Genomic DNA, 25,958 nt, shown 5'->3' on the forward strand with positions numbered 1-25,958 from the left:
AGGAAGTGTAATTCAAAATCTGCAGAGTAATGGGGAAAAGCAAGTCCAAATATGAGGTAAGATGAAAGTCGATGATCCATCATATAAATGCCCAAAATCCAGAGAGCTGAGTTACATGGCTTTACAATTAGCCAAGTGGCTGCCTATGAGATTTTGGCCTTACATTTAATGAACAATGTACACAATGGTATAACACTACTGTTTAAAAGCGGGTGAGGCCCAGCCGGCATGGCTCAGTGGTTGAGGGTTGACCTAAGAAGCATGAAGTCATGGTTCAATTGTCCGTCAGGGCACATTCCCGGATTGCCGGCTCAATCCCCAATGTGGGGCGTGCAGGAGGCAGCCAATTAATGATTCTCTCTCATCATCAATATTTCTATCTCCCTCTCCCTTCCTCTTTGAAATCAATGAAAATATATAAAAAGAGGGTGAAAGAAGGCTTATTTAACAAAAACACTGGGAGGAATCAGAATACTTACATTTATATCAACACAGGATTCATTTTCATTCTTTTCTACATTGGCCTCAATTTCTTCCTGTGATTCAAGGATTTCTTTTTTTTCAGCAGCTTTAACTACATTTGGCTTTGGCCTTTGTAATCGGCCCCTCAGTCGTGCAGGTCTGAAAGCCTTTGGTTGATTATCTTCCTGCAGATTCATTTTTTCACTCAAACTAAAACAATTACAAAGGAACCAAATTAATAGTTACTCTGTATTCACATACTTGCTTGTTTTTAGTATTCCCTTCTCTCAGGTACAAATAATTTGTAATATAAAATAATTCATAAGTATCCTCAAGAACATCCTTCAAAGATATTTATACTTCTACACTTTGAATCTTTGGAACCCAAGACATAATCCTGGAAGCCTGACTATAAAAAGCATTTTAAAATCAAATTTTCATCACAAAATTAGAAAATTTACATCGAATAAGCATGTACTACAATTCCCCACTAAGTATAATATTGTATAATGTACATTACCAGGGCACTGGAAACAGATTATGGCATAAATATACAGTCCAAAATCCACTGGTTCAGATTCATACTGGAGCAATGTCTATTCTAGATCTCCATTATAAATTAAACATTCCCTTCTGAAACCCGTTATAAGTAAAATAATACAGAAACACATTATCTTACCCATTAACTTATCTAACAAACTTTGTTAGTAATCTTGTTAATAAGCTGAGGGAGAAATGTAATTGCTAACTCAATGGATCCATATCATAATTTATTTCTACAATACAGGGGTGGACAAAAGTAGGTTCACAGTTGCTTGTATGGAAAAGGACATGCAAGTTATGATTATAGTAATACAAAAATAAACTGCATACTCACACTGTAAACCTACTTTGCCTACACCAACATTAAGCATAATGAGCATTATTTACTAGGTGTACCAGGTAATAATGCAGATTTTTTTTCAATAGATGTAGTTATACATATATTGATATATATACGATTTGATATATATGCTATTTTGTTGTATTGACAACAAGCTTCAAAACTTCATATGTCAAATTTGCTGAAGGTGTTAACATCATAGATATTTTTACGCTTAAAAATGTCAAATTTCGTGCCAAAAAAAAAGAGCATTTGCGGGAAGTTTTAATTCATTACTTTATTTTAAAGAAAAAGTAATCGGCCGTAACCGGTTTGGCTCAGTGGATGGAGCGTCGGCCTGCGGACTGAGGGGTCCCAGGTTCGGTTCCGGTTGGGGGCATGTACCTTGGTTGCGGGCACATCCCCAGTGGGAGGTGTGCAGGAGGCAGCTGATCGATGTTTCTCTCTCATCGATGTTTCTAACTCTCTATCCCTCTCCCTTCCTCTATGTGAAAAATCAATAAAATATATTTAAAAAAAAAAAAAAGGAAAAGTAATCGTACACTTCGGGAAGTTTATGGTGAACATGCTCCATCTCAAGATACTTGTGAACGCTGGTTTAAACACTTAAAAAGTGATGATTTTGATATGAAAGACAAAGAACATCCAAGTCAACCGAAAAAGTTTGAAGACCAACTATTACAAGCATTATTGGATGAAGATGCATGTCAAACTCAAAAACAACTTGCAGAAAGATTAAACATTGCTCAGAAAACAATTTCCGATCATTTACAAGCAATGGGAAAGATTTTAAAGGAAGGAAAATGGGTGCCACATCAACTGAAGGAAAGACAAATTGAAAACCGAAAAGTCATCAGTAAAATGTTGCTTCAACTGCAAGAAAGTCTTTTTTGCATCGAATTGTGATTGGCAATGAAAAGTGGATTTATTTTGAGAATCCCAAACGCACAAAATCATGGGCTGATCCAGGTCAACCATCAACAATGACTGCAAGGCCAAATCAATTTGGAAAGAAGATAATGCTCCATGTTTGGCGGGATCAGGAAGGTATGGTGTATTATGAGCTTCTAAAACCAGGTGAAACCGTTAATACTGATCACTACTGACAACAAATAATCAATTTGAACCACGCTTTGATCGTGAAACAACAAAAATGTTCCAGGAGACACGACAAAGTAATTTTGCTTCATGATGATGCACCAACACACACATCAAAACCAGTTAAAGACACGATAAAAGATCTTTCCTGGGAAATATTAACCCAACCCCTGTATTCACCAGACCTTGCTCCTTCAGATTACCACTTGTTCCAATTGATGGCACACACACTTTCTGAGCAGCACTTCAAAACATACGAAGAAGGGGGAAATTGGGTGTCTGAATGGTTTGCCTCAAAACAAGAAAAATTCTATTGGGACGGTATCCACAAATTTCCTAAAGATGTGGGAAATGTGTAGCTAGCAATGGACATGACTTTGAATAAAGCACTTTTGATGTTTCTCTTGAAATTATTGTGTTTTCTTTGATTACAAAATCTGCATTATTAACTGGTACACCTAGTAAATGTTTCAACAACACCAACTGTTAAAAATGGACTTCAAGTGCATAGCTGAAAATAAACTTCAGACAGTATCAAGTAGAAAAATTACTACAATCATTCCTAAGAGTTACTATTTGTATTCTACTTCCTAAATACTTACTTAGATACAGTATCAGCTTCAGAGTTCTCTTTCTCTGTATTCTCCATTCCAGAAATGTCAAATGAATTCATTTTATCCTTTTCCATGTGGGTCTATGAATTCAATGTTTTACATTTAATCTACTTAACATAAAAAAGTTCAAACTTTGCAATAAGTAAAGGAAAATTTAAAGAAAAGTTTCTTTTGTACTTCTAATAAGAGAGTTTTTAAAATCATACATACAGATTAAAGTATTAGAAAACATACCGGGTGAGGCAAAAGTAGGTTTACAGTTGTTCATATGGAAAATCCTACCTAATAAAAGGGAAGTATGCAAATAACCATCACTCCGCTACGCCCACGATTGGGCCAGCGGCAGGCTGGGGGAGGGACTTGGGGTGGCCAATTGGGCTGACCGGATGAGCGGGGGGCGGGGACTCGCCCCCCCCGCAGGCCCCAATGGCCAGCACTGCGGGAGGACCAATGGAGCCGGCAGAAGGCGCCGGTGGCGGAACTCGGGGTGGCCGATTGCGTGGCTGCCAGCACCAGTTTTCCACCAGCAGCAGTTTTCCTCTGGCCACCCGCCGATTGATCGGAGCGCCTGCCGATCGGAGTTCCTCTAGGGGTGGCCAATTGCGCTGGCGGGAGGCGCTCCGATCGGCGGGTGGCCAGAGGAAAACTGCTGCTGGCGGAAAACTGGTGCCGGCAGCCAGGTGAAGGAAGGTCTATTGCACTAAGCTTCGTGCAACGGGCTTCTAGTAATACAATAATAAAAAATACAAAAATAAACTTGTGTTTCATATATTTACAACTGTAAATCTACTTTTGCCTAACCCTGTATAACCTCATACATTACTACAAATCACAAATCAGTATATCCTTTCTGGAAAGCCTTTTGTCAATATGAATCAAGAGCCTTAAAAATATTCATCCTTCTGACCCAGTAATATGATTGTTAAGACTCTATTCTAAAATATTTAGACTAAAATTTAAGTACAAATATGTTCACTGGAATATTATACAAAATAGCAAACACTGTAAAATCAAGGTTGGGGAAAGTCTGGCCCACGGGCCATATAAGGCACATAAAATCATTTGGTCTAGCCCTGCCAAGGCATTAGGTCTGACCAAATATAGCAGGCTAATTTAATTTTGTGTGGCTCGTGAATGATGTTATACATATCCAAATGGCCCTTTGCAGAAAAAGAGTTTCCCCATCCCTGCTGTAAATAGACAAAATATTCAACAATGAGTAAATGTTTAAATAAACTCAGTTCACACCCACTGATAGAATATTATGAAGTTACTAAATTAAAAAACCATGTTTTCAAAAGATGTTTAATGATATGGGAAAATATTTATAGAAGTTAAATACCAAAGGATACAAAACTGAATTAATACTACTACTCAATTTTGTAATTAAGAAAAGCTGGAAGAATTAAAATGTTGGTTGCATCTGAATAATGAAATTATAAGTAGTTTTTGTTTTAATTTTTTCCTAATCCTCACCTAAGGATATGTTTTCGTTGATTTTTAGAGAGAAGGAGGGAGGCAGAGAAAACACCGATTGCGAGGCTCCAATCAGCTGAGGCACACCGGCCAGGAAGGTTTTAATTTTTACATGAGTGTATATTTCCCCAATTTTCTAGAAGTTAAAAATCCTCTCTAATAAAAGAGTAATATGCAAATTTGCCATCACTCCACTACATAAGCCACGCCCACCAGCCAAGCCACGCCCAGCAGCCAATCAGGGCAAGTATGCAAATTAACCCCAACCAAGATGGCTACCAGAAGGGAGGCTTGGGTTTCCCCGGCAACAGAGGAAGCCAAGCTTTCCACACACTCTGGCGGGACCAGGCCTCCACTCAAGGATACAAAGTTTCAATTATAGAAGGTAAATAAATCCAAACAGAAACGGCTGCCGGCCATGGAGTGAGCAGGAGGCTTGGCTCCACTCCAGGCTACAAAGTTTCAATTGTAGAAGGTAAATAAATTTCAGATACCAGGGCCTCCGCTTGGGTCGCCGGGGGGCGTGGCCGGCCTGCAAACCACCACAGGCCCCTCGCCCAGGCCTCTCCACGCCCCAAGGGAACCCCACCCTGATCCAGGACACCCTTCAGGACAAACCAGCTGGGGGGCGTGGCCAGGCCTCTATCATATCTAATAAAAGAGTAATATGTAGATTGACAATCACTCCAACACACAAGATCAAGATAGCTGCCCCTATGTGGTCAAAGATCCTGCCCCCATGTGGACACAAGATGGCCACCACAAGATGGCCAGCAGGGGAGGGAAGTTGAGAGGGACCAGGCCTGCAAGGGAAGGCAGTTGAGAGGAACCAGGCCTGCAAGGGAGGGCAGTTGGACGTGATCAACCCTGCAGAGGAAGGCAGTTAGGGGTGACCAGGCCGGCGGAGGAGGGAAGTTGGGGGCAAACAGGCTGGCAGGGGAGCAGTTAGACATCAATCAGGCTGGCATGGGAGTGGTTAGGGGGTGATCAGGCTGGCAGGCAGAAGTAGTTAGGGGAAATCAGGAAGGCAGGCAGGCGAGCAGTTGGGAGCCAGCAGTCCTGGACTGTCAGAGGGATGTCCGGTGGGATCGGGCTTAAACAGGCAGTCGGACATCCCTCGAGAGGTCCCAGATTGGAGAGGGTGCAAGCTGGGCTGAGGGACACCCCTCCGCCCCCGTGCACGAATTTCGTGCACCGGGCCTCTAGTACCTTATATAATTATAATATAACTAAATTATAAAAAGTATGATAAAAAAGCTATTTCACATAATAGGAAAAAATGTAGACTAACATTATAAAAAGTATTTTACCAAAAATAAAAAATTTAAAACAATATAATGCTAGCATGAATATAAGGAAACAGGAACATGCATTTGGTGCTTGTAGCAATGTAAATAGAGTCATGTTTTTGACTGTCAGTGTGACAATGCACAAGACCTATAAAAATATTAAAAATATTCTGACCCATTAATCTCACCACCTCTGAAAATTTATCCTTTGTTTTACCTTAAGAAAGCCCTATTTAAAAAATTGTTTGCTTTTATTTCAAGAGTTTAAAAAATGGAAATAACCTAAATATCCACCACTAGAGAAATGGCTAGTAAATTGATAAGTTAACCTTAATTAAAAAGATCAATTAATCCCAAGAAATATAAATGAATAAATTTAGAGAAAGAAGTTTTAAATTTTATGTTATGATTGCCCTGGCTGGTGTGACTTAAGTGGTTAGAGCGGCGGCTCACACCAAAGGGTTGAAAGTTCGATTCCTGGTCAAGGGCATGTACCTGGGTTGCAGGTTTGTCCTTGGGTCAGAGCAAGTGCAGGAGGCAACCATTTGATATGTTTCTCTCACATAAATGTTTCTCTCTTTCTTTCTCTCTTTCTTTCTCTCTCTCTCTCTCTCTCTCTCTCTCTCTCTCTCTCTCTCTCTCTCTTCTCTCTCTCTCTCCCCCCTCCTTCTCCTTCCCTTCCACTCTCTCTAAAACATCAATAGATATTAAACAAAAACAAAAACAAAATTTTATAATTAAAAACTATAGAAATGTTTTCATATATAAAAAGAAAGTTTAAGTTTATAAAAGACAAACAGAGCAATATATCTGTGTTTAGATGAAAAGGTTGTAGATATAATTTTATGTATAGCTGGCTTAAAAAAACATTTTGAATAATAATTTCATATAATAAAAGTCATATTTGTCATTATTGAGGATGTTTGAAATTTGTCTTAGGTTCTAAAAAAAATATGCATAAGCCCTGGCCGATACGGCTCAGTTTGTTGAGCATCGTCCCACGTACCAAAAGGTCACCAGTTCCATTCCTGGTCAAGGCACATGCCCAGGTTGTGGGCTCCATCCCCAGGAAGGTTGCATGCAGGAGGCAACTGACTGGTGTTCCTCTCTCACATCAATGTTTCTCTATCTCCCTCTCCATTCCTCTCTCTAAAAATCAATAAAAACACACATTTTTAAAAATTAAATAAAAATAAAATAAACCAGGAGCCTAGTAAGACAAATTTAATAGTCTTAAAATATATTTTTAAATTGACTTCAGAGAGGAAGGTAGTGGGAGAGAGAGATAGAAACATCAATGATGAGAGAGAATCATTGATCGGCTGGCCCCCCTACATGCTCCCCATCGAAGATCACGCCTGCAAACAGGGCATGTGCCCTGATGGGGAATCGAACCACAACATCCTGATTCATAAGTTGACGCCCAACCACTGAGCAACACTGGCCTGGCTAAGACAAATTTAATATTAATGGGAAAGTTGTTCTGAAAAAAATGCATAATCAAGACACTAGTAAAACATTTAATATTAATGTATAAGTTCTTGTATCTTTGTGTTAGTATCACTAACATTACTTTTTAATTATAACTAAACATTTTTATTTCTAACTATTTAGGAAAAAATTTTTATAATTTTAATATCTATAAAGTCTCTTGCTCCATACCTTTACAACTGAAGCTTCTGGATGTAAATTCTTGCTCTTGGCATCTGTTTTACCTTGTGAAAGAACTGATTTCTTCCCAACAGCCCTTGATAAATTGGGTTTAGGTCTCTGGAATCGTCCTCTTACCATAGGTTTAACATTTTCTGTTTGATCAGTTTCCCTAAAAAAAAAATCATTATGCACTATCATTCAGGCATATTAAATGAAATTCTTCAAAATTCACTCAAGAGTCAGAAAAAAACTCTGTTAAGCATATTACAAAGTAGCAAAGAAAACTGAGAAACAGCAATGAGGCAATAACTAACTTGTTCCATCAGATGTTAAAAAAACAGTATTCAGCATCAATAATTGAAACACTGTGGAACAGATATATGAAGAAACAGATAAATGAAACACAAAAGAAAATTGAGATGACTCCAAAATATACATGATTTTAGTATTTAAAAAGGGAAGCATTTCAAAAGTGTGAGGATAAGATGAAATACAAAATAATGTATTCTTAAGAATAAATATTAGCCCAGCTGGCATGGCTCAGTAGTTGAGCATCACCTAGGAACCAGGAGGTCATGGTTTGATTCACGGTCAGGATACATGCCCGGGTTGTGGATTTGACCCCATGTGGGGCATGCAGGAGTGCAGGAGGCTGATGATCAATGATTATCTCATCATTGATGTTTCTATCTCTCTCCCCCTTTCCCTTCCTCTCTAAAATACATATATATATATATATATATGTATACACACACACACACACACACACACACACACACACACACACACACAGTAGAGAAACAAACATAAGTGAGCACAAATGTGACAAGACATTAATAATCAGAAAATTTACTCTGGCCGGTGTGGCTCAGTTGGTTGGATGTTGTACCAGGCACCAAAAGGTTGCCAATTCGATTCCCAGTCAGGGCATATACCCAGGTTTCAGGTTCGATCCCCAATAGGGGCATGAAGGAAGCAGCTGATCAACGTTTTGCTCTCACATTGATGTTTCTCTCTCTTCCTCTCTCTCTAAAAATCAATCTTAAAAAAAAATCAAAAAATCTACCTGGAATTATATATATTCACTATCTATTCCTTTAACTTTCATTTAGGTTAGAAGATATTTAAATAAAAAGCTGAAGAAAATAAATAAAAGAATTACATATCCCTGCCAAAAAAGAAGGAATGAGGTGGAAATATTGTACTGAGGTGTTATTTTATAATCTATCAAGACCAGCAAAAATCCCAGCTTGATAACAGCATTATTAGTTGCTAAGAAAGAGAGGTGCTTTCTTACATTGTTGGTGAAAATGTAAACTAGTATAATTCCTATGGGTAGCATTTTGACACTATCTTATCAAAATCATAAATGTACACACATATATATCCATGAAGCAAGCATTTCCATTTTCAGGAACTTCACCTACAAATACACTTGCTTATAGATGATTCAGTGGAAATGTACAGTAAGATTATAAGCATTATTTGTAAAAAAAAAACAACCTATATAGCCATCAATAGGGGACTGATAATATAAAATGTGTTTTTTTCATACAACACTATGCAGCTATAAAAATAATAAAGAAGGTCTTTATTTAAAGGTATGTAGATACAAGAAAAAAATGTAAACGGTATGTATACTACTAGGTTATTAAAGAGTTAATATATGTTTGTATTAGCTTTTTGTTGTGGTAGTTAATCCCCACCCAACGGCATTTTTTCCACTGGTTTTTAGAGAGAATGGAAGGGAGGAAGAGAGGAGAAAGAGAGAGAGAGAAATATAGATGTGAGCGAAAGACACTGATTACTTGACTCTGGCATGCGCCCTAACCAGGGCTGGGGATCAAACCTGCAACCCAGGTATATGCCCTTGACCAGGAATTGAACCTAAAATCCTCCGGTGTTTAGGCCGACACTCTAACCACTGAACAAACAATGGACAGGGCTACTTGTATTAGCTTTAATATACTTTTCATTTTTTCTAAAAGTATATTTTATTTTATTTTTTACAGAGAGGAAGAGAGAGTTAGAAACATCGAGGAGAGAGAAACATCGATCAGCTGCCTCCTGCACACCCCCTATTGGGGATGTGCCCGCAACCAAGGTACATGCCCTTGACTGGAATCGAACCTGGGACCCTTGAGTCCGCAGGATGACGCTCTATCCACTGACGCTCTAAAACAAATACTTTGGCTTTACTGTGACCTTTGTTGCAGCTAAACTGATTAGGGCTTAATATACTTTTTAAAAATTTTCTGAAAATATCAAACTGGTACTGGTTAGAGTGAATAAGGATATGGTAGGAAGAATATTTCCCTCAATACCTTTCTACACTTTTAGACAGCTGAACCATAAGAATATATTATCCATACCAAAGACTAATTTCAATTTTTATTTTAAAAAATAAGGTTGATTCTCAATATGACTTTGCTTTACTGAATATAAATAATTTATAAAGTGAATAGCTTTTAAGACCATATGAGAAGTAATGAGGGAGACAAAAAGGAAGTCTGAATTTTTGACATATCTCTTCAAAGGGACATTCTGTGGTGCTTTTGTTCTATTTTTAGTGAAGATACTAACTTAACCAGTATCTATATACTAAAAAACATGATAATCTCTTCAAAGTCATAAATATCAAAATCCACTACTTTGACAACAAGCATGAATATTAACTCAAACCAAGTAAAAGCAAATATTTAAGCTTTTGAATTATTTTAGAATTTCTTAAGTTACTACTTTGCTAAAATTCGTATTACTATAATACATCATATATGAAAGAAGCTCTTTCTGTAATGAAATATACACACTCAGACCACAGACATATTAAATGGTCTATAGTTCCGTCCTCATTCCTAAAAGAAGCAACATTATTAACATTTGTTAAATTATAAGAAATTACCAAAAGTTTTAAAATAAATTTTTAAGTCCTACCATGTTAAATACTTACAGTGATATATTTTTTAGTTCAACATTTCTTTCTTCTGTACAACTACTCTCAGCATTATTCACCTCACATAAGACTCTAATTCCAACTTCTGATGAATGCAAATCTGAAGTGATTGATTCTGAAGCCTCAGTTGCTACTGATGTAGCATCTTGTTGACTACTAAAAAAATGAAAACATCAGGAAGGAAAGAAATTCTTAGTAATGCATACTTTAATTATTTAAAAGACTTTTAAAATGCTATATACTAACCAACACTATGAACAATAATCCTTCATATTATGAAAGAATTAAAACAAATATTTTGGCTTTACTGTGACCTTTGTTGCACCATGTTAATTTTTTTTAAAACTCACTCGTAACATTGTTCTTTACCTATTTTGTTTCTATATATATATATATACATATATATATATGTATATATATATATATATATATATATATATATATATACACATACACACACACACACACACACACACACACACATATATATATATAAAATTGATTTTTTACAGAGAGGAAGGGAGAGGGATAGTTAGAAACATCGATGAGAGAGAAACATCGATCAGCTGCATCCTGCACACTCCCTACTGAGGATATGCCAGCAACCAAGGTACATGCCCTTGACCAGAATCAAACCTGGGAACCTTGAGTCCGCAGGCCGACGCTCTATCCACTGAGCCAAACCAGTTAGGGCGCACCATGTTATTAAGAACTATTTCTTCGCCCTAGCTGGTTTGGCTCAGTGGATAGAGCATCAGCCTGCGGACTGAAGGGTCCAGGTGTGATTCCAGTCAAGGGCACATGCCCGGGTTGTGGGCTCAATTCCCACTAGGGGGCTTCCAGGAGGCAGCCAATTGATGATTCTCTCTCATCATTGATGTTTCTCTCCCTCTCCCTTTCTCTCTGAAATCAATAAAAATGTATTTAAAAAAATAAAGGGGAACTGTTCCTTCAAAAAAAGTAGCCACCATAAATTAACAAGCGTGGGAAAATGTTCAAAAAGTCACAAAATTCCCTTAATTATAAGTCACAAAAGAAAATTTCCTTATTTATATAGAGTTCACAAATCAAATGTATGTGTAAAATCATAGTAATACTTAGAAATTATCTTCCATTAAAATTTTATGAAAGCATTTGAGATATTACTCCCGAGAATATGTGTCAGTTTGGCTCAAATAAACTCTTATAAAAATTCAAAAATAGCCCTGGCCAGTATGGCTTAGTTGGTTGGAGCATCATACCAATATGCCAAGGTTGCAGGTTTGATCCAAGGTCAGGGCACATGTAAGAAGCAACCAATCTATACATATAAAACCCTAATATGCAAATAGACCTAACGGCAGAACAACCAAACAATCGGTCACTATGACATGCACTAACCACCAGGCGGTGCACGCAGAACATGGCGGGCATCGGCCACAATGGGATGGTGGAGCAGGTGAGCGGGGCGCCAGACCAAGGGGGTGCACTGCTCACTGTCATCAGGGCAAGCCTCTGGTGGTTACTGAAAATTCTTTGCTCCCACGCACCGCGGTCTCACCGGGCACTCACACCCACTGCCGGCGCCATTCCCAATCACTCGGTGTCGTCAGCAGGCGCAAGCGGCGGCTGACGGCACCGCTCGCACCTGTTGTTGGCACCGGCCCCAGTCGCTCCTCGCCGTCAGCGGGTTTGAGTGGGGCCAGCGCCTTCAGGGCGTGGGAGCGGGGTTGCTGGCAGACGACCAGGGGCCGCAGCGGGAGGGGCCTAGCAGGGGAGCAGAGGATGGGCTGAAACCCACCCCTGTGTCCACCATCGCGGCCCACCCCTGTGCCCAGCCTCGCGGCCCACAGTTTCTTTCAAGGTGCACGAATTCATGCACTGGGTCCCTAGTGAATGTATAAATACATGGAACAACAAATCGATGTTTCTGTTTCTCTCTCTCTCTCTCTCTCTCCCTCCATCCCTCTCTCCCTCCCTCCCTAAAAATCAATAAATGACCCTAGCCAGTTTGGCTCAGTGGATAGAGCGGTGGTGGCCTGAGGACTGAAGTGTCCCAGGTTCGATTCCAGTCAAGGGCATGTACCTTGGTTGCGGGCACATCCCCAATAGGAGGTGTGCAGGAGGTAGCAGATAGATATTTCTCTCTTATTGATGTTTCTAACTTTCTATCCCTCTCCCTTCCTCTTTGTAAAAAAAAAAAATTAATAAAAAAAATTCAGTAAATAAAGGACCCAGAGGTCCATGGCTCAGCTTCAAATACATTATTAACATTTTGAACTATATGAAAAACTCAGCACATGTGCATATGTGTATTTTTCTACATGAGAATAAATAACTACATCAAATTTTTCAGAAGATAAACATATAGACCAGTGGAACAGAATAGAAAGCCCAGAAATAAACCACGTATATATGGCCAAATGATCTTTGACAGGGTGCCAAAAGTACACAGTAGGAAAAGAATAGTCTCTTCAACAAAAGATATTAGGAAAGCTGAATATCCACAAGCAAAAAAAAATGAAATTGGACATTTATCTTATAACATACACAAAAATCAACTAAAATGGATTAAAGATTTAAAGGAAACACTTTAACATAAAACTCCAACAAGAACACATGGGAGGAAACTTCATAACATTGGTATTGGCAATGATTTCTTGGCTACCACAACAACAGGAACAGAAGAAAAAAAAACACAAAAATAAGCAAATGGGACTACATCAAATTTAAAAATTTATGTACAGCAAAGGAAATGATCAAGAGTCAAAAACCAATCTATGAAATGGGAGAAAAATATTTGTTAGCCATATATCTAACAAGGGCTTAATATCGAAAATATAAAAGGAACTCCTATAACTCATAGCAAAAACACAAATAACCTAATTTTAAAACTTGGAAAAGAACTTGAAACATTCCTCCAAAGAAGACATACAAATGGCCAACAGGTAGATGTAAAGATACGTAATATCACTAATCATCACAGAAATACAAATCAAAACCACAAAGAGGTATATAATCTCACACCTGTTAGTATGGCCATTTTTTCTTTTAAGTGTTGGAGAGGATGTGAAGAACTGGAATCCTTGTGCACTGTTGGTGGAAAAATATAATGGTGTAGCCATGTAGAAAACAGCATGGAAGTTCCTCAAAAAATTAAAAATAGAACTATCATATGATCTGGCAATCCTTCTTCTGGGAATTTATCCAGAAGAATTGAAAATAGAATATCAAAGAGATCTCTGTACTCCCATGTTTACTGCAGCATTATTCACAATAACTAAGAGATGGAAACAACCTAAATATCCATTGACAGATGAATAAAGAAAAATGTGATACGTACATACAATGGAATATCATTCATCCTTAAAGAAAGAAAATATTCTATCACAGGCTACAACATGAATGAACCTTAAAAACATTATGCTAGGAAAAAACAAGATGGTGGCATAGGTAAACACCTGAAATTGCTGCCTCGCACAACCACTTCAAAACTACAACTAAAAAACAGAACGGACATCATCCAGAACCACAGGAAGGCTGGCTGAGTGGAAATTCTACAACTAGAAGAAAAGAGAAAAGCACACTGAGACTCAGAGGAAGTGCGGAAGTAAAGTGCAGAGGTATGGAGGAACGTGTGGAGGAAAGGACTGGCAACTGAGTCAATCGGGAGGGAGACATAAGCTCCCGACTGCTCTGAACTCCAGTTCTGGGCAAGACACTAGGGACCCAGACCCATATGGGGAGAAACTGGACTGTCTGGCATCGGGCGGAACTCAAGGGTGGCTTTCTCTCAGAGGTGCTTGCAACGATTACTGAGGGACACTGAGACCCGGGGGCCTCTTAGGGCAGGGCTGAGGAGCAGCCATAGCTGTTTGCTCTGCTTTGTTGATTCCCTGAGACCATGCCCCACCCAAGCTGTGTGCAGAGGCTTTTGCATATGAATGGCCTGGCCCTTTTCAATCTAAAATTACCTAACAAACTGCAGCTGGGTCAGAGAGACCCAGAACATACAAAAGAAGGCCCAAGGCCCCACAGCAGCTTGCATTGCTTCACCTCCAAACCCCAAACAAAGAAGAGGAATCTGCAGATCTCTCTGTAGCTTCTGCCGGGTGGCCTCAGGTAGAGGCTCAATTAGCACCTCCTTGAAGATCCAAGAGCCAGTGTACCCAGTGGTAAGAGTAGGACTCATCCAGATTACAACTCCTCAGATCCATAAGGGACACACTCAGGGGGCAGACTCAGTGAGCACCAAAGCACCACTGAAGCAAGTCTTACCCCATAAGGGTGTCTCCAACACAGAAGTTCTCCCATCATAGACACAACTGATCCTCACAGCCAATTGGCATCGAGATCAATTCCTCCCAGTGATACCAACAACAATCAAGGCTTAACTACAGCAAGACTGTGCACACAGCCCACAAAGGGGTGCACCAAGAGTGTCCACCTCAGGTAACTGGGGAGGCAGAGCCACTGGGCACTATAGGACACCTAGCACACAAAGCCACTCTATCAACACAGGGAAGCAGCCAAAATGTGGAGACAAACAAACAGGTCACAAATGACAGAAATGGAGGAAAACAAACTACTGGATATAGAGTTCAAAACCACGGTTATAAGGTTTTTCAAGAATTTTCTAGAAACCACTGATAAATTTAGTGAGACCCTCGAGGTTATGAAAAAGGACCAACTAGAAATTAAACATACACTGACTGAAATAAAGAATAATATACAGAGATCCAACAGCAGACTAGAGGATCGTAAGAATCAAGTCAAAGATTTGAAATACAAAGAAGCAAAAAACACCCAACTGGAAAAGCAAAAAGAAAAAAGAATCCAAAAACATGAAGATAGTGTAAGGAGCTGCTGGGACAACTTCAAGCGTACCAACATCAGAAATATGGAGGGTGCCAGAAGAAGAGAGAGAGCAAGATACTGAAAACCTATTTGAAGAAATAATGACAGAAAACTTCCCCCACCTGATGAAAGAAATAAACTTACAAGTCCAGGAAGCACAGAGAACCCCAAACAAAAGGAATCCAAAGAGGACCACATCAAGACACATCATAATTAAAATGCCAAGAGCAAAAGACAAAGAGAGAATATTAAAAGCAGCAAGAGAAAAAGTTACCTAACCTACAAGGGAGCTCCCATACGATTGTCAGCTGATTTCTCAACAGAAACTATGCAGGCCAGAAGGGAGTAGCAAGAAATATTCAAAGTGATGAATAGCAAGAACCTACAACCAAGATTACTTTACCCAGCAAAGCTATCATTCAGAATTGAAGGTCAGATAAAGAGCTTCACAGATAAGAAAAAGCTAAAGGAGTTCATCACCGCCAAACCAGTATTATATGAAACGCTGAAACGTATTCTTTAAGAAGAGGAAGAAGAAGAAAAAGGTAAAGATAAAAATTATGAATAACAAATACATATCAACAAGTAAATCTAAAAATCAAGTGAATTAAAAATCTGATGAACAGAATAAACTGGTGAATATAATAGAATCAGGGACATAGGAAGGGAGTGGACTGACAATTCTCGGGGCGAAAGGGGTGTGGTGGGGTGCGGGAGAAACTGGACAAAAATTGTACACCTATGGATGAGGAGAGTGGGGGCGGGGGTAAGGGCAGAGAGTGGGGTGGGAACCGGGTGGAGGGGAGCTATGGGGGGAAAAAAGAGGAACAATTGTAATAATCTGAACAATAAAGATTTATTTTAAAAAAAAACATTATGGCCCTAACTGGTTTGGCTCAGTGGATAGAGCATCGGCCTGCGGACTCAAGGGTCCCAGGTTCGATTCCAGTCAAGGGCATGTACCTTGGTTGCGGGCACATCCCCAGTGAGGAGTGTGCAGGATGCAGCTGATCGATGTTTCTCTCTCATCTATGTTTCTAACTCTCTATCCCTCTCCCTTCCTCTCTGTAAAAAAAATCAATAAAATATATTTTTAAAAAAACAAAACATTATGCTAGGTGAAATAAGCGAGTCACAGAGGGACAAATCAGGTATCTAAAGAAATAAAACTCATCTATATATATAAAAGCCCAAGCAACTGAACGACCAGAATGACTGAACAATCAGAATAACTGGTCGCTATGACGTGCACTGACCACCAGGGGATAGACGCCCAACACAGGAGCTGCCCTCTGGTGGTCAGTGCGCTCCCACAGCGGGAGCACCGCTCAGCTGACCAACCCGTCCGGTGGCTCACCAGCCTGGCGGCAACCACTCACTCCCTCAAGTAGTCGTGCAGGTCCAATCTCTGGAGAACAGGCCAGGCACTAACTGACCAGCACCGTCGGCATGATCCTGACAGCACTGCCAGCCTCCTGTAAGTCACCCTCGGACACCATGGCCACTTCCCCTCCCTAGACACTCTGCAAGGAAGAAATGATATAAAAGCAACCGCCAGATGGCTCCCAAAAACCAGCGTGAAGGTCAATGGGACGGACCGGCAAGAGCATCCCACTGCCTGCCCAGAGGGCTGATCGTGTCCCAGGGCCCCCTCCCCCACTTAGGATTCCACCCATACACGAATTTGTGCACCAGGCCTCTAGTAGAAACATAAATTAGAATGGTGGTTGCCCAGGGCTAACAATAAGAAGGAAATAAGGAGTTGCTGTTCAATGGATATAGAGTTTCAGTCATCCAATATGAAAATGTTATAGAGATCTCCTCTACAATACTGCTTACAGTTAACATACTGTACTATCTACACGTAAAAATTTGTTAGGAGAGATCTTATGTTACGTGTTGTTGTTTTTACCACAATTTAAAAACAACAACAAAAACTCAGACAGCAGGATCAATCACATTTAAACTGCTAAAGAACAAAAATAAAGAGAAAATTTTTATAGAACATGATAAACCCACACAAACACTATCACAAGAAAGCTGTGTGACAAAGTAAGCATCAGAACAAAAGGCAATACCAGAATATCACACAAATGATAAAAGGATGACTTCACCTACAAGAGACAACAATTCAACATATGTATGCACCTAATAACACAGCCTGAAAATACATAAAGAAAAACAAATAGAACTGAAAAGAGAAATAGGCCAAATCCCAATTACAGTTGGAGACTTCACACTCCTCTCTCAGTAACTGACAGAAAATGTAAGCAAAGTCAGGAAAGATTATATATAAAACTAGAGGCCCAGTGCATGATTGAATCATGCACGTGTAGGGTCCCCTACACGCTTTCGCTTTTCGCGGTGGAGCTGGGTGCTTGTCCGCTGGTGCACCAGGCCTTTCAGAAGCCTCCGGCTCAGCGGAGGCTTCTGAAAGGCCTGGTGCCGGAGCAGACAGGCACCCAGCTCCACCGCTTTTGATGGTCCGCGGCCGCTGAGGGGGGCTACCCTGCTGTTGAGAGGCGCAGGGGGCAGGACTCCCGCCCCCTGCGCCTCTCAATGGCTGCTGAGGGGGGCTGCCGCGGACACCTGGCTACCCTGCCGTTGAGAGGCGCAGCTGGGTGTCCGCGGCAGGCCCCCTCAGCGGCCGCGGATCTGGCCACTGAGAGGCACAGGGTAGCCCCCCTCAGTGGCAGCGGATCCGTGCCTCTCAATGGCCGGATAGGCCACCCCGAGTCCCGCCCCCCAGCCTCCCGCCGCCCAATCGTGGGCGTAGCGGAGTGATGGTAATTTACATGTTACTCTATTATTAGATAGGATACCTTAATGAAAGAACAGGGTCAGTTTTATTCACAACTTTGTCCCTGGAGGATAAATCCTCAACTTCATCGATGGTCTGTACACAGGAAAGCTTCTGTTCCTTATTGCCTTCATCTTCATTTCTCTCAGGCCTTAAAAATGGACATTTATCTATGAATACAAAATACATGTTATTCTAAAAACGGACAGCAAAAACATCTATATTTTAAAGCTCAAAGGAATTTACATATAACAACATCTCTTCCTATAAATCATTAATCCATTCAACATTTAAGTTCTTGTTGATGCAAAAGATCATATTTTAAGAGCATTAATGAAAAATCAATCAACTTACAACTGTGTTTTAGGATCAGCACAAATTTCTTAGACAGTCTGTAGCATCCTCCTTTTATTTTGCTTAAATTTTAAGTGGTTAGATATGTCTAGTTATGAAACAAAGTGAATTTTGCTCCTTCATTAAGTGTCATAATTATAACACAGTAATAGCTAATCATTTCAGAACTTACTAAGTGATAGAAACTGTAAGTCCATCAGATAAATATCTCATTTAATATTCAAAACAATCCTACTAAAAGTTATTCATATTAACCCCATCACAGAAAAAATGAATCTAAGTTGAAAGATCTTAAGTGACTTGCCCAAGGTCATACTTAGCAAATAAAAGAAATAATTTAAACCAAGGTCTGCTTGATTTCTAAAATCCAATTTCTTAATCACTGAGCTATCCCATTTTACATGTAATATCTTTAATAGTAAGCCACAAAAGAGCATAATATTATAATGCCTATAAACCAAACTATGCTACCAACCACAACTCATTTATTAAAATCATGTGGATGCCCTCGCCAGTGTGTCTAAGTGGTTGATCGTCGACCTACGAACCAGAAGGTCACAGTTTGATTTCCAGTCAGGGCACATGCCCAGATTGTGGGCTCAATCCTCAGTGCGGGGCATACAGGAGGCAGCCAATCAATGATTCTCTCTCATCATTGATATTCCTCTTTCTTTCCCTTCCTCTCTGAAATCAATGAAAATATTTTTAAAATAATAATAATAAATAAAAAATCATATAGGTGAAGCTGAATTAAGTAAAATTTAAATTCTATGGAAAAGTTGTTTTGGCCCTAACCGGTTTGGCTCAGTGGATAGAGCATCAGCCTGCCGATTGAGGAGTCCCAGGTTCGATTCCAGTCAAGGGCATGTACCTTTGTTGCAGGCACATCCCCAGTGAGGGGTGCGCAGGAGGCAGCTGATCTGTGTTTCTCTCTCATTGATGTTTCTAACTCTCTATCCCTCTCCTTTCCTCTCCATAAAAACATCAATAAAATATATTTTAAAAAAAGAAAAGAAAAGTTGTTCTGATCTGCTACTATTTTTATTTCCTCTCTTTACTTGATTATCTGTTTTAAATAATCTATACATGAACTCTTTTGTCTGTTTGTTTGTTGTCCATCCTCATCTCAGGATATTTTTCCATTGATGTTCAGAGAAAGTGCAAGAGAGGGGGAGATCTCAACAAAGAGAGAAACATCCATGTAAGAAAGACACATCAATTGGCTGCCTCCCACACGAGCACTGACTGGGGCAGAGATCAAGTCTGCAACCGAGGTATGTGAGCTTGATGGGAATCGAACCTGGGACTCTTCAGTCTGCCAACGCTTTATCCATTGAGCCAGGCTATATAGGGCTAGGACTATATATGAACTCTTAAGGAAAGGGACCAAGACTTCCCTAAACTCTTAGCCCTCATTCCCTAAAAACTCATGTGTCTATATGTCTGCATTCTAAGAAAGTTTAAAAAATGAAAATGGGAGGAATACTTAGTCCAGTAGCTCTTTTATAGAAATTAATCAACTTATTGTGGGTTCAGAGAGGTGCTATGAAAAGGTAACATGAACACCTGTGATTTATTAACAGATACAAGCAATGTAAATTTAACTACAATAAGTCCTCACTTTACATTGTCAATAGGTTGGTTCCTGGAACTGAGGCAAAATTACATATAACAAAACCAATTTTACCAGCGACTAACTTATGCATAAACAAGAGTTAAGTTCCTAAGGCATTTCATCAAGTTGTAAAAAAATGATGTTGAGTGAAACCAAATTATTTGAAAACCTGCAGTATATATGTGACTTCTTATCATTGTTAATGAGAGTACAATGGAGGTAATAAATCTTAGAGACAAATTTTAGGGAAAGAACGTCCCCATTTAGCTTTGTGGTTTTTATTTTGTTTTAATTAACAACATTTTTCCTACTAAATTAAAAATAAAAGTGTTTTGCTGTGGCCTGTGCTGCTCAATGGTTAGAGCATTGTCCCATGCACCCGGGTTTGATTCTGGTCAAGGGCATGTACCTGGGCTGTAGGTTTGATCCCCAGCCCAGTCGGGGTGAGTGTGGGAGACAACTAATCTCTCTCACATCAATGTCTCTCTTTCTGTCTCTGTCTCTGTCTCTCACACCCTCCCTCTATTCTACTCTCTCTAAAAATAACATGGAAAAGCTCAGTCAGAGTGGCTCAGTGTTTGGGCATCAACCCATGCACCCAAAGATTGTCGGTTTGATTCCCAGTCAGGGCACATGCCTGGGTTGGAGGCTCGATCCCCTCTGTGGAGCATGCAGGAGGCAGCCTATCAATGTTTCTCTCTCATTAATGTTTCTATCTCTCTCCCCATCTCCCTTCCTCTCTATATAAAATAAATAAAAACATATTTAATAAATAATCATGGGGGAAATATCCCCAGGTAAGGATTAACAAAATAAATGTGTTTAACACAGTACATAAACACAGAACCAATTAATAAACATTAGTAATTACTACTATCTAAAGAAAGACATTTAATTTATACACTATACTAGAGGCCCGATGCATGAAGATTCATGCAAGAATAGGCCTTCCTTCCCCTGGCTGCCGGCACTGCCTTGCTCAGGCCAGAGCTGCCTTCCGCCTCTTCTCGCCTTGTCGCATCAATTTGCATATTCCCTCCTTATTGGCTGTGGGTGCTGCCATCGTTTGTCGAGTTACGGTCAATTTGCATATTCCATCTTTATTAGATAAAATTATTATATGTATGCCATCAAATAATTAGAGGGTATTAAAATATGTAAAAAACTTACTTTTCTGTTTTTCTCCTTTAGAAGGGCCTGGCTGAACAGTGGCATTTCCTGAAAGATTTTTTACTTCTTGTTTACCAACTTCATCTTGATTTTTCCTTCTTTTCTCTAGATCTAGGTCTGGTTCTAATGCAATCTGTTCTGAATCCTGTCCTGATAAAGTCAGGGGCTGCAGTTCTTCTTGAACTGACTGAGCATCCTTTTGAGACTCTTCTGTATCTGAAATTTTAGCACTCACAGACTCATCTGGATTATCAGTCACTCCTTCACTGGCAACTTTTTTCACTGAAAATAAAAGAAATGGTTATAAATGCATAAACAACCTATGAAAAATTCTTAAAGCAGAGACGGTAAATACCCAAGGATATCCTCTGTAATATTATTTGTATAAGCAAAATTTTGAAGACAATATAAAATGCCCGACAGAGAACAACTAAATTAAGTTATACTACTACATTAATGCTATAAAAATCGATGCAGTAAATAATAATAATGAGGTAGGCTCATAGGTAGTGATGTACAAGATTTTAAAATATACTGTTACATTAAAATCAAGTTGCAAAACAACATATATAGTATGACCTCATTTCTATTAAACAAAAACAATTATGTATACTCTTAAGACACACACACACACACACACACACACACACACACACACACACACACACACATATGCATAGGAAAGAGTTTAGTAATAGTTATCCATAGGAAATCTGAAGATTCTGATTGGCAGGGTAGAAGAGAGAGTTCAAGAATTTTATTTTCTGAATGATTTTTCAATGAATAATCTTTTTAACAAATACTTTAAAACAATTTCTAGTGCTTTTTCTTTTGAAGGCATATAAATAGTCAACTGTAACAAAAGATAAAAACAGCCCTGGCTGGGTGGCTCAGTTGGTTAGAGTGGGTTCGATTCCCAGTCAAGGCACATACCTAGATTGCATTTCAATCCCAGGTCGGGATCATATGGGAAGCAACCAATTAATGTTTCTCCCTCTCTTCCTTCCTCTCTCTCCAAAATCAATTTTAAAAATAAATTTAATTTAAAAAAAAACAAATGCAGCCTCAGGTGAGGATTTTTTTTAAAAAATTTAAAGATGAAATAATTTGCCGAAACCGGTTTGGCTCAGTGGATACAGCGTCGGCCTGCGGACTCAAGGGTCCCAGGTTCGATTCCGGTCAGGGGCATGTACCTTGGTTGCGGGCGCGGCCCCGGTGGGGGGTGTGCAGGAGGCAGCTGATCGATGTTTCTCTCTCATCGATGTTTCTAACTCTCTATCCCTCTCTCTACCTCTCTGTAAAAAATCAATAAAATATATTTTTTAAAAAATTAAAGATGAAATAATTTAAAAAGCAAAAATAGAGATCACCATGGAAACAGCATCCAAACCAAAAGCAAACTTAACTTCACAACCATGGCTGATCAGACATCTCTAGAAATATCTAATCTTTAAAAAAATAATAAAATTCAATGTCATTTATTTAATATATTTTACTGATTTTTTTACAGAGAGGAAGGGAGAGGGATAGAGAGTTAGAAACATCGATGAGAGAGAAACATTGATCAGCTACCTCCTGCACACCTCCTACTGGGGATGTGCCTGAAACCAAGGTATATGCCTTTGACCAGAATCGAACCTGGGACCCCTCAGTCCACAGGCCGATACTCTATCCACTGAGCCAAACTGGTTAGGGCACAATGTCATTTATTTTTGTGAAAAAAGTCAAAACAAGATTTTAAAACTAAGAAAATAATACTGGATTTATTCTCTATCAGAATAATAATCAGCAATTTTTAACTTCTGAGACTTGTAATAATACATCTGAAAATTTCTCACATTAATGAGATACAGTGAGTTACTTGTGCTAACTGTTACATGATAACCACAACATTAATACATCTATTTTAATCTCCTAGGGCTATGTATAGTAAGTAAAGAAAAATGACTAAAGAGTAAAAACTTTGCAGTGATCAATACAACTTTTTAAAACATGTAGACATCATACTCCAAAAAAGGAAATTCGAGATTGGCTCTGTGCAGAAGAGAATTAACATAGCAGGCTATCCTTTGAAAGGTCTACCTAAAAAGGTTGGCCCGTTGCTATCTAGAAACTGGGGCTTGAGGAGAGTCCCCATCTGCCTACCTAAACTGTTTGTACAAATAATGAGGTTTCTGCTGAACAACTGGCTTTCCTTCTGGGAGTCTGAATTCTGGTACGTGCCAAGCAAAGGGTATGACAAGCCTCCAATAAAATTCTTGGGCACTGAGTTTCTAACAAGCTTCCCTGGCAGGAAACTTTTTATATAAACCAACTTTTTTAAATCATCGAAGACCCACGTGCCTTTTCCCTTTGCTAATTTTGCTCTGTATCCTGTTACTATAATAAATCTTAGCTGTTAATACAACTACACAATAAATCCTGAGTCCTCCCAGCAAATAATCGAACCTGGAGAGTGGTCTTAGGAACCTCCAACACAGGCTCTCACAGTCCTACGTTTGAGTCCTGCCTCTACCTCTATTAACACTGTGAGATCTTATAAAAAGGTAACTTAGGTCTGCAGGACTATTTCTGGGTGATTAAAACAAACAGAAAAGGGCTTGGATATGGACTAGCTAACATAAGGTTCCCTAAAGTTCCAACATTCTTTACACTATGTGATTATAGCTAAACACTGTCCTCATAGATCACAATTTAAATAGTTTACAAAGTATAAATCTAAAAATTTAATAAACATACATAAAAACAATTTTCTACCTGGTACAAGTCAACATTAACCCTAAGAAATAATTTAAACTCAAACTACACAATTTAGTCACAAGTCCAAAGTATTAGAGTGGTTTGTTTTTTTTTAATGTTAAAATGTTGTGACAGATTTGCTTTAGAGAGGAAAATAAGTAACCAAACATGACACTCCAAAATTCTGATACTCTTTTATTACTAAGACTATGCTCTAGATCAGTGGTTCTCAACCTTTCTAATGCCGCGACCCTTTAATACAGTTCCTCATGTTGTGGTGACCCCCAACCATAAAATTATTTTCGTTGCTACTTCATAACTGTAATTTTGCTACTGTTATGAATCGTAATGTGAATATCTGTGTTTTCCGATGGTCTTAGGCGACCCTGCTAGCAGTTCTCAACCTGTGGGTCGCGACCCACAGGTTGAGAACCTAAAACCATCAGAAAACACAGATATTTACATTACGATTCATAACAGTAGCAAAATTACAGTTATGAAGTAGCAACGAAAATAATTTTATGGTTGGGGGTCACCACAACATGAGGAACTGTATTAAAGGGTCGCGGCATTAGAAAGGTTGAACCACTGCTCTAGATGCAAGAAAGATATCAAACAGCCATGACAATTAGAAAATTTAAAAGAAAAAAAAGAACAAATAAAAGACAGCTACTGTCTTGGGCCCTGATAACCTCAACTACCTGAACTACATGTGAACACTCGAAGGCTTAATATTGCAAGTCTATTAAGTAAAATAACACACTTCCTTTTAAAATAAATACCTTTTACATTTTTCCGTGGTTTAGAGGATTTCTTCTCCCTTAAACTCTGATTTTTAAGGGATTTTTGTTTTCTTTTCTCTTCTTCAGCAAGAACTTTCTGAAGCAAATGAGCAAAAAAATCGAAGTCAAAAGGGCGCTTTTCCTCTGTTTAATAAAAAAAAGAAAAAGAACCTTCAAATTTTTATTTAAGTACCAAAATATCAAAGCAAATGGGGCCCTGACTGGGTAGCTAAGCTGGTTAGAGCATCATCCGGATACTCCAAGGTTGCAGGTTCAATCCCAGTCAGGGCACATACAAGAATCAATCAATGAATGCATAAGTGGAACAACAAATCAGTGTTTCTCTCTCTCCTCCTTCCTCTCTCTCTCTCTAAAAGTCAATTAAAAAACAAACAACACAAATGGGCTTATCAACAGGAGACAATGAATAAAAAACTCCAGTCACTATACTATCCTACATAATAAAGAGGTGATATGCAAATTAACCCTCAGGCCCTCACAAGATGGCTGCCTACGACCAGGCCGGCAGGGGGTTTAGTGAGGGATGACCAAACGACTGAACAAGCAGGCTGCGTGGGATGACCAGGCTGGCAGGGGGGGCAGTTGGGGGCAACCAGGCCGGCGGGGGGGGGGGAGGGGGGGAAGGCAGTGAGGGGCGATAAGGCCGGCAGGGGGGCAGTTAGGGGTGACCAGGCAGGCAGGCAGGTGAGTGATTAGGAGCCAGCAGTCCAGGATTGTGAGAGGGATGTCTGACTGCCAGTTTAGGTCCAATCCCCGGCAATCGGACATCCCCCAAGGGGTCCCAGATTGGAGAGGGTGCAGGCTGGGCTGAGGGGATTCCCACCCCCCACCCCCGCCACCACCCCCGCCACCCCCATGCACAAATTTCATGCACCAGGCCACTAGTCATCACATAATAGACCACTGAGCAATAAAAACAAACTTAAAAAAAAAAAAAGGATCCACTGATAAAAGCAATTAATTCAAGTGAATCTCAAGCACATGATTAATGAGCCCTGGCCAAGTGGCACAGCACAGTTGGTTGGAGCATCGTCTGTACAACAAAAAGTTGGAGGTTTGATCCCCAGTCAGGGCATGTACCAATTGATGTTTCTCTCCCTCCCCCTTCCTCTCTCTCTAAAATAAAAAAAATTAAAATATATATCCTCTGGTGAGGATTAAAATAAACAAATAAACATAATGAGTGAAAGAAGCCAGACATAAAGAAGTACAT

General features: G+C 39.5%; 1 protein-coding gene across 1 annotated transcript in view; it reads right to left on the reverse strand.

The window, feature by feature from the left end:
• Positions 1–25,958, reverse strand: part of BDP1 (BDP1 general transcription factor IIIB subunit) — a 95,069-nt gene that overhangs the window by 47,698 nt on the left and 21,413 nt on the right. The window contains 7 exon segments of the mRNA XM_079788025.1: positions 480–672; positions 3,046–3,137; positions 7,485–7,644; positions 10,426–10,584; positions 18,087–18,234; positions 21,204–21,485; positions 24,725–24,868. Coding sequence (XP_079644151.1) covers positions 480–672; positions 3,046–3,137; positions 7,485–7,644; positions 10,426–10,584; positions 18,087–18,234; positions 21,204–21,485; positions 24,725–24,868 — 1,178 coding nt within the window.

Source organism: Cnephaeus nilssonii, assembly GCF_951640355.1.
Source record: "Cnephaeus nilssonii genome assembly, chromosome: 2".
In the NCBI taxonomy this organism is placed as follows: domain Eukaryota; kingdom Metazoa; phylum Chordata; class Mammalia; order Chiroptera; family Vespertilionidae; genus Cnephaeus; species Cnephaeus nilssonii.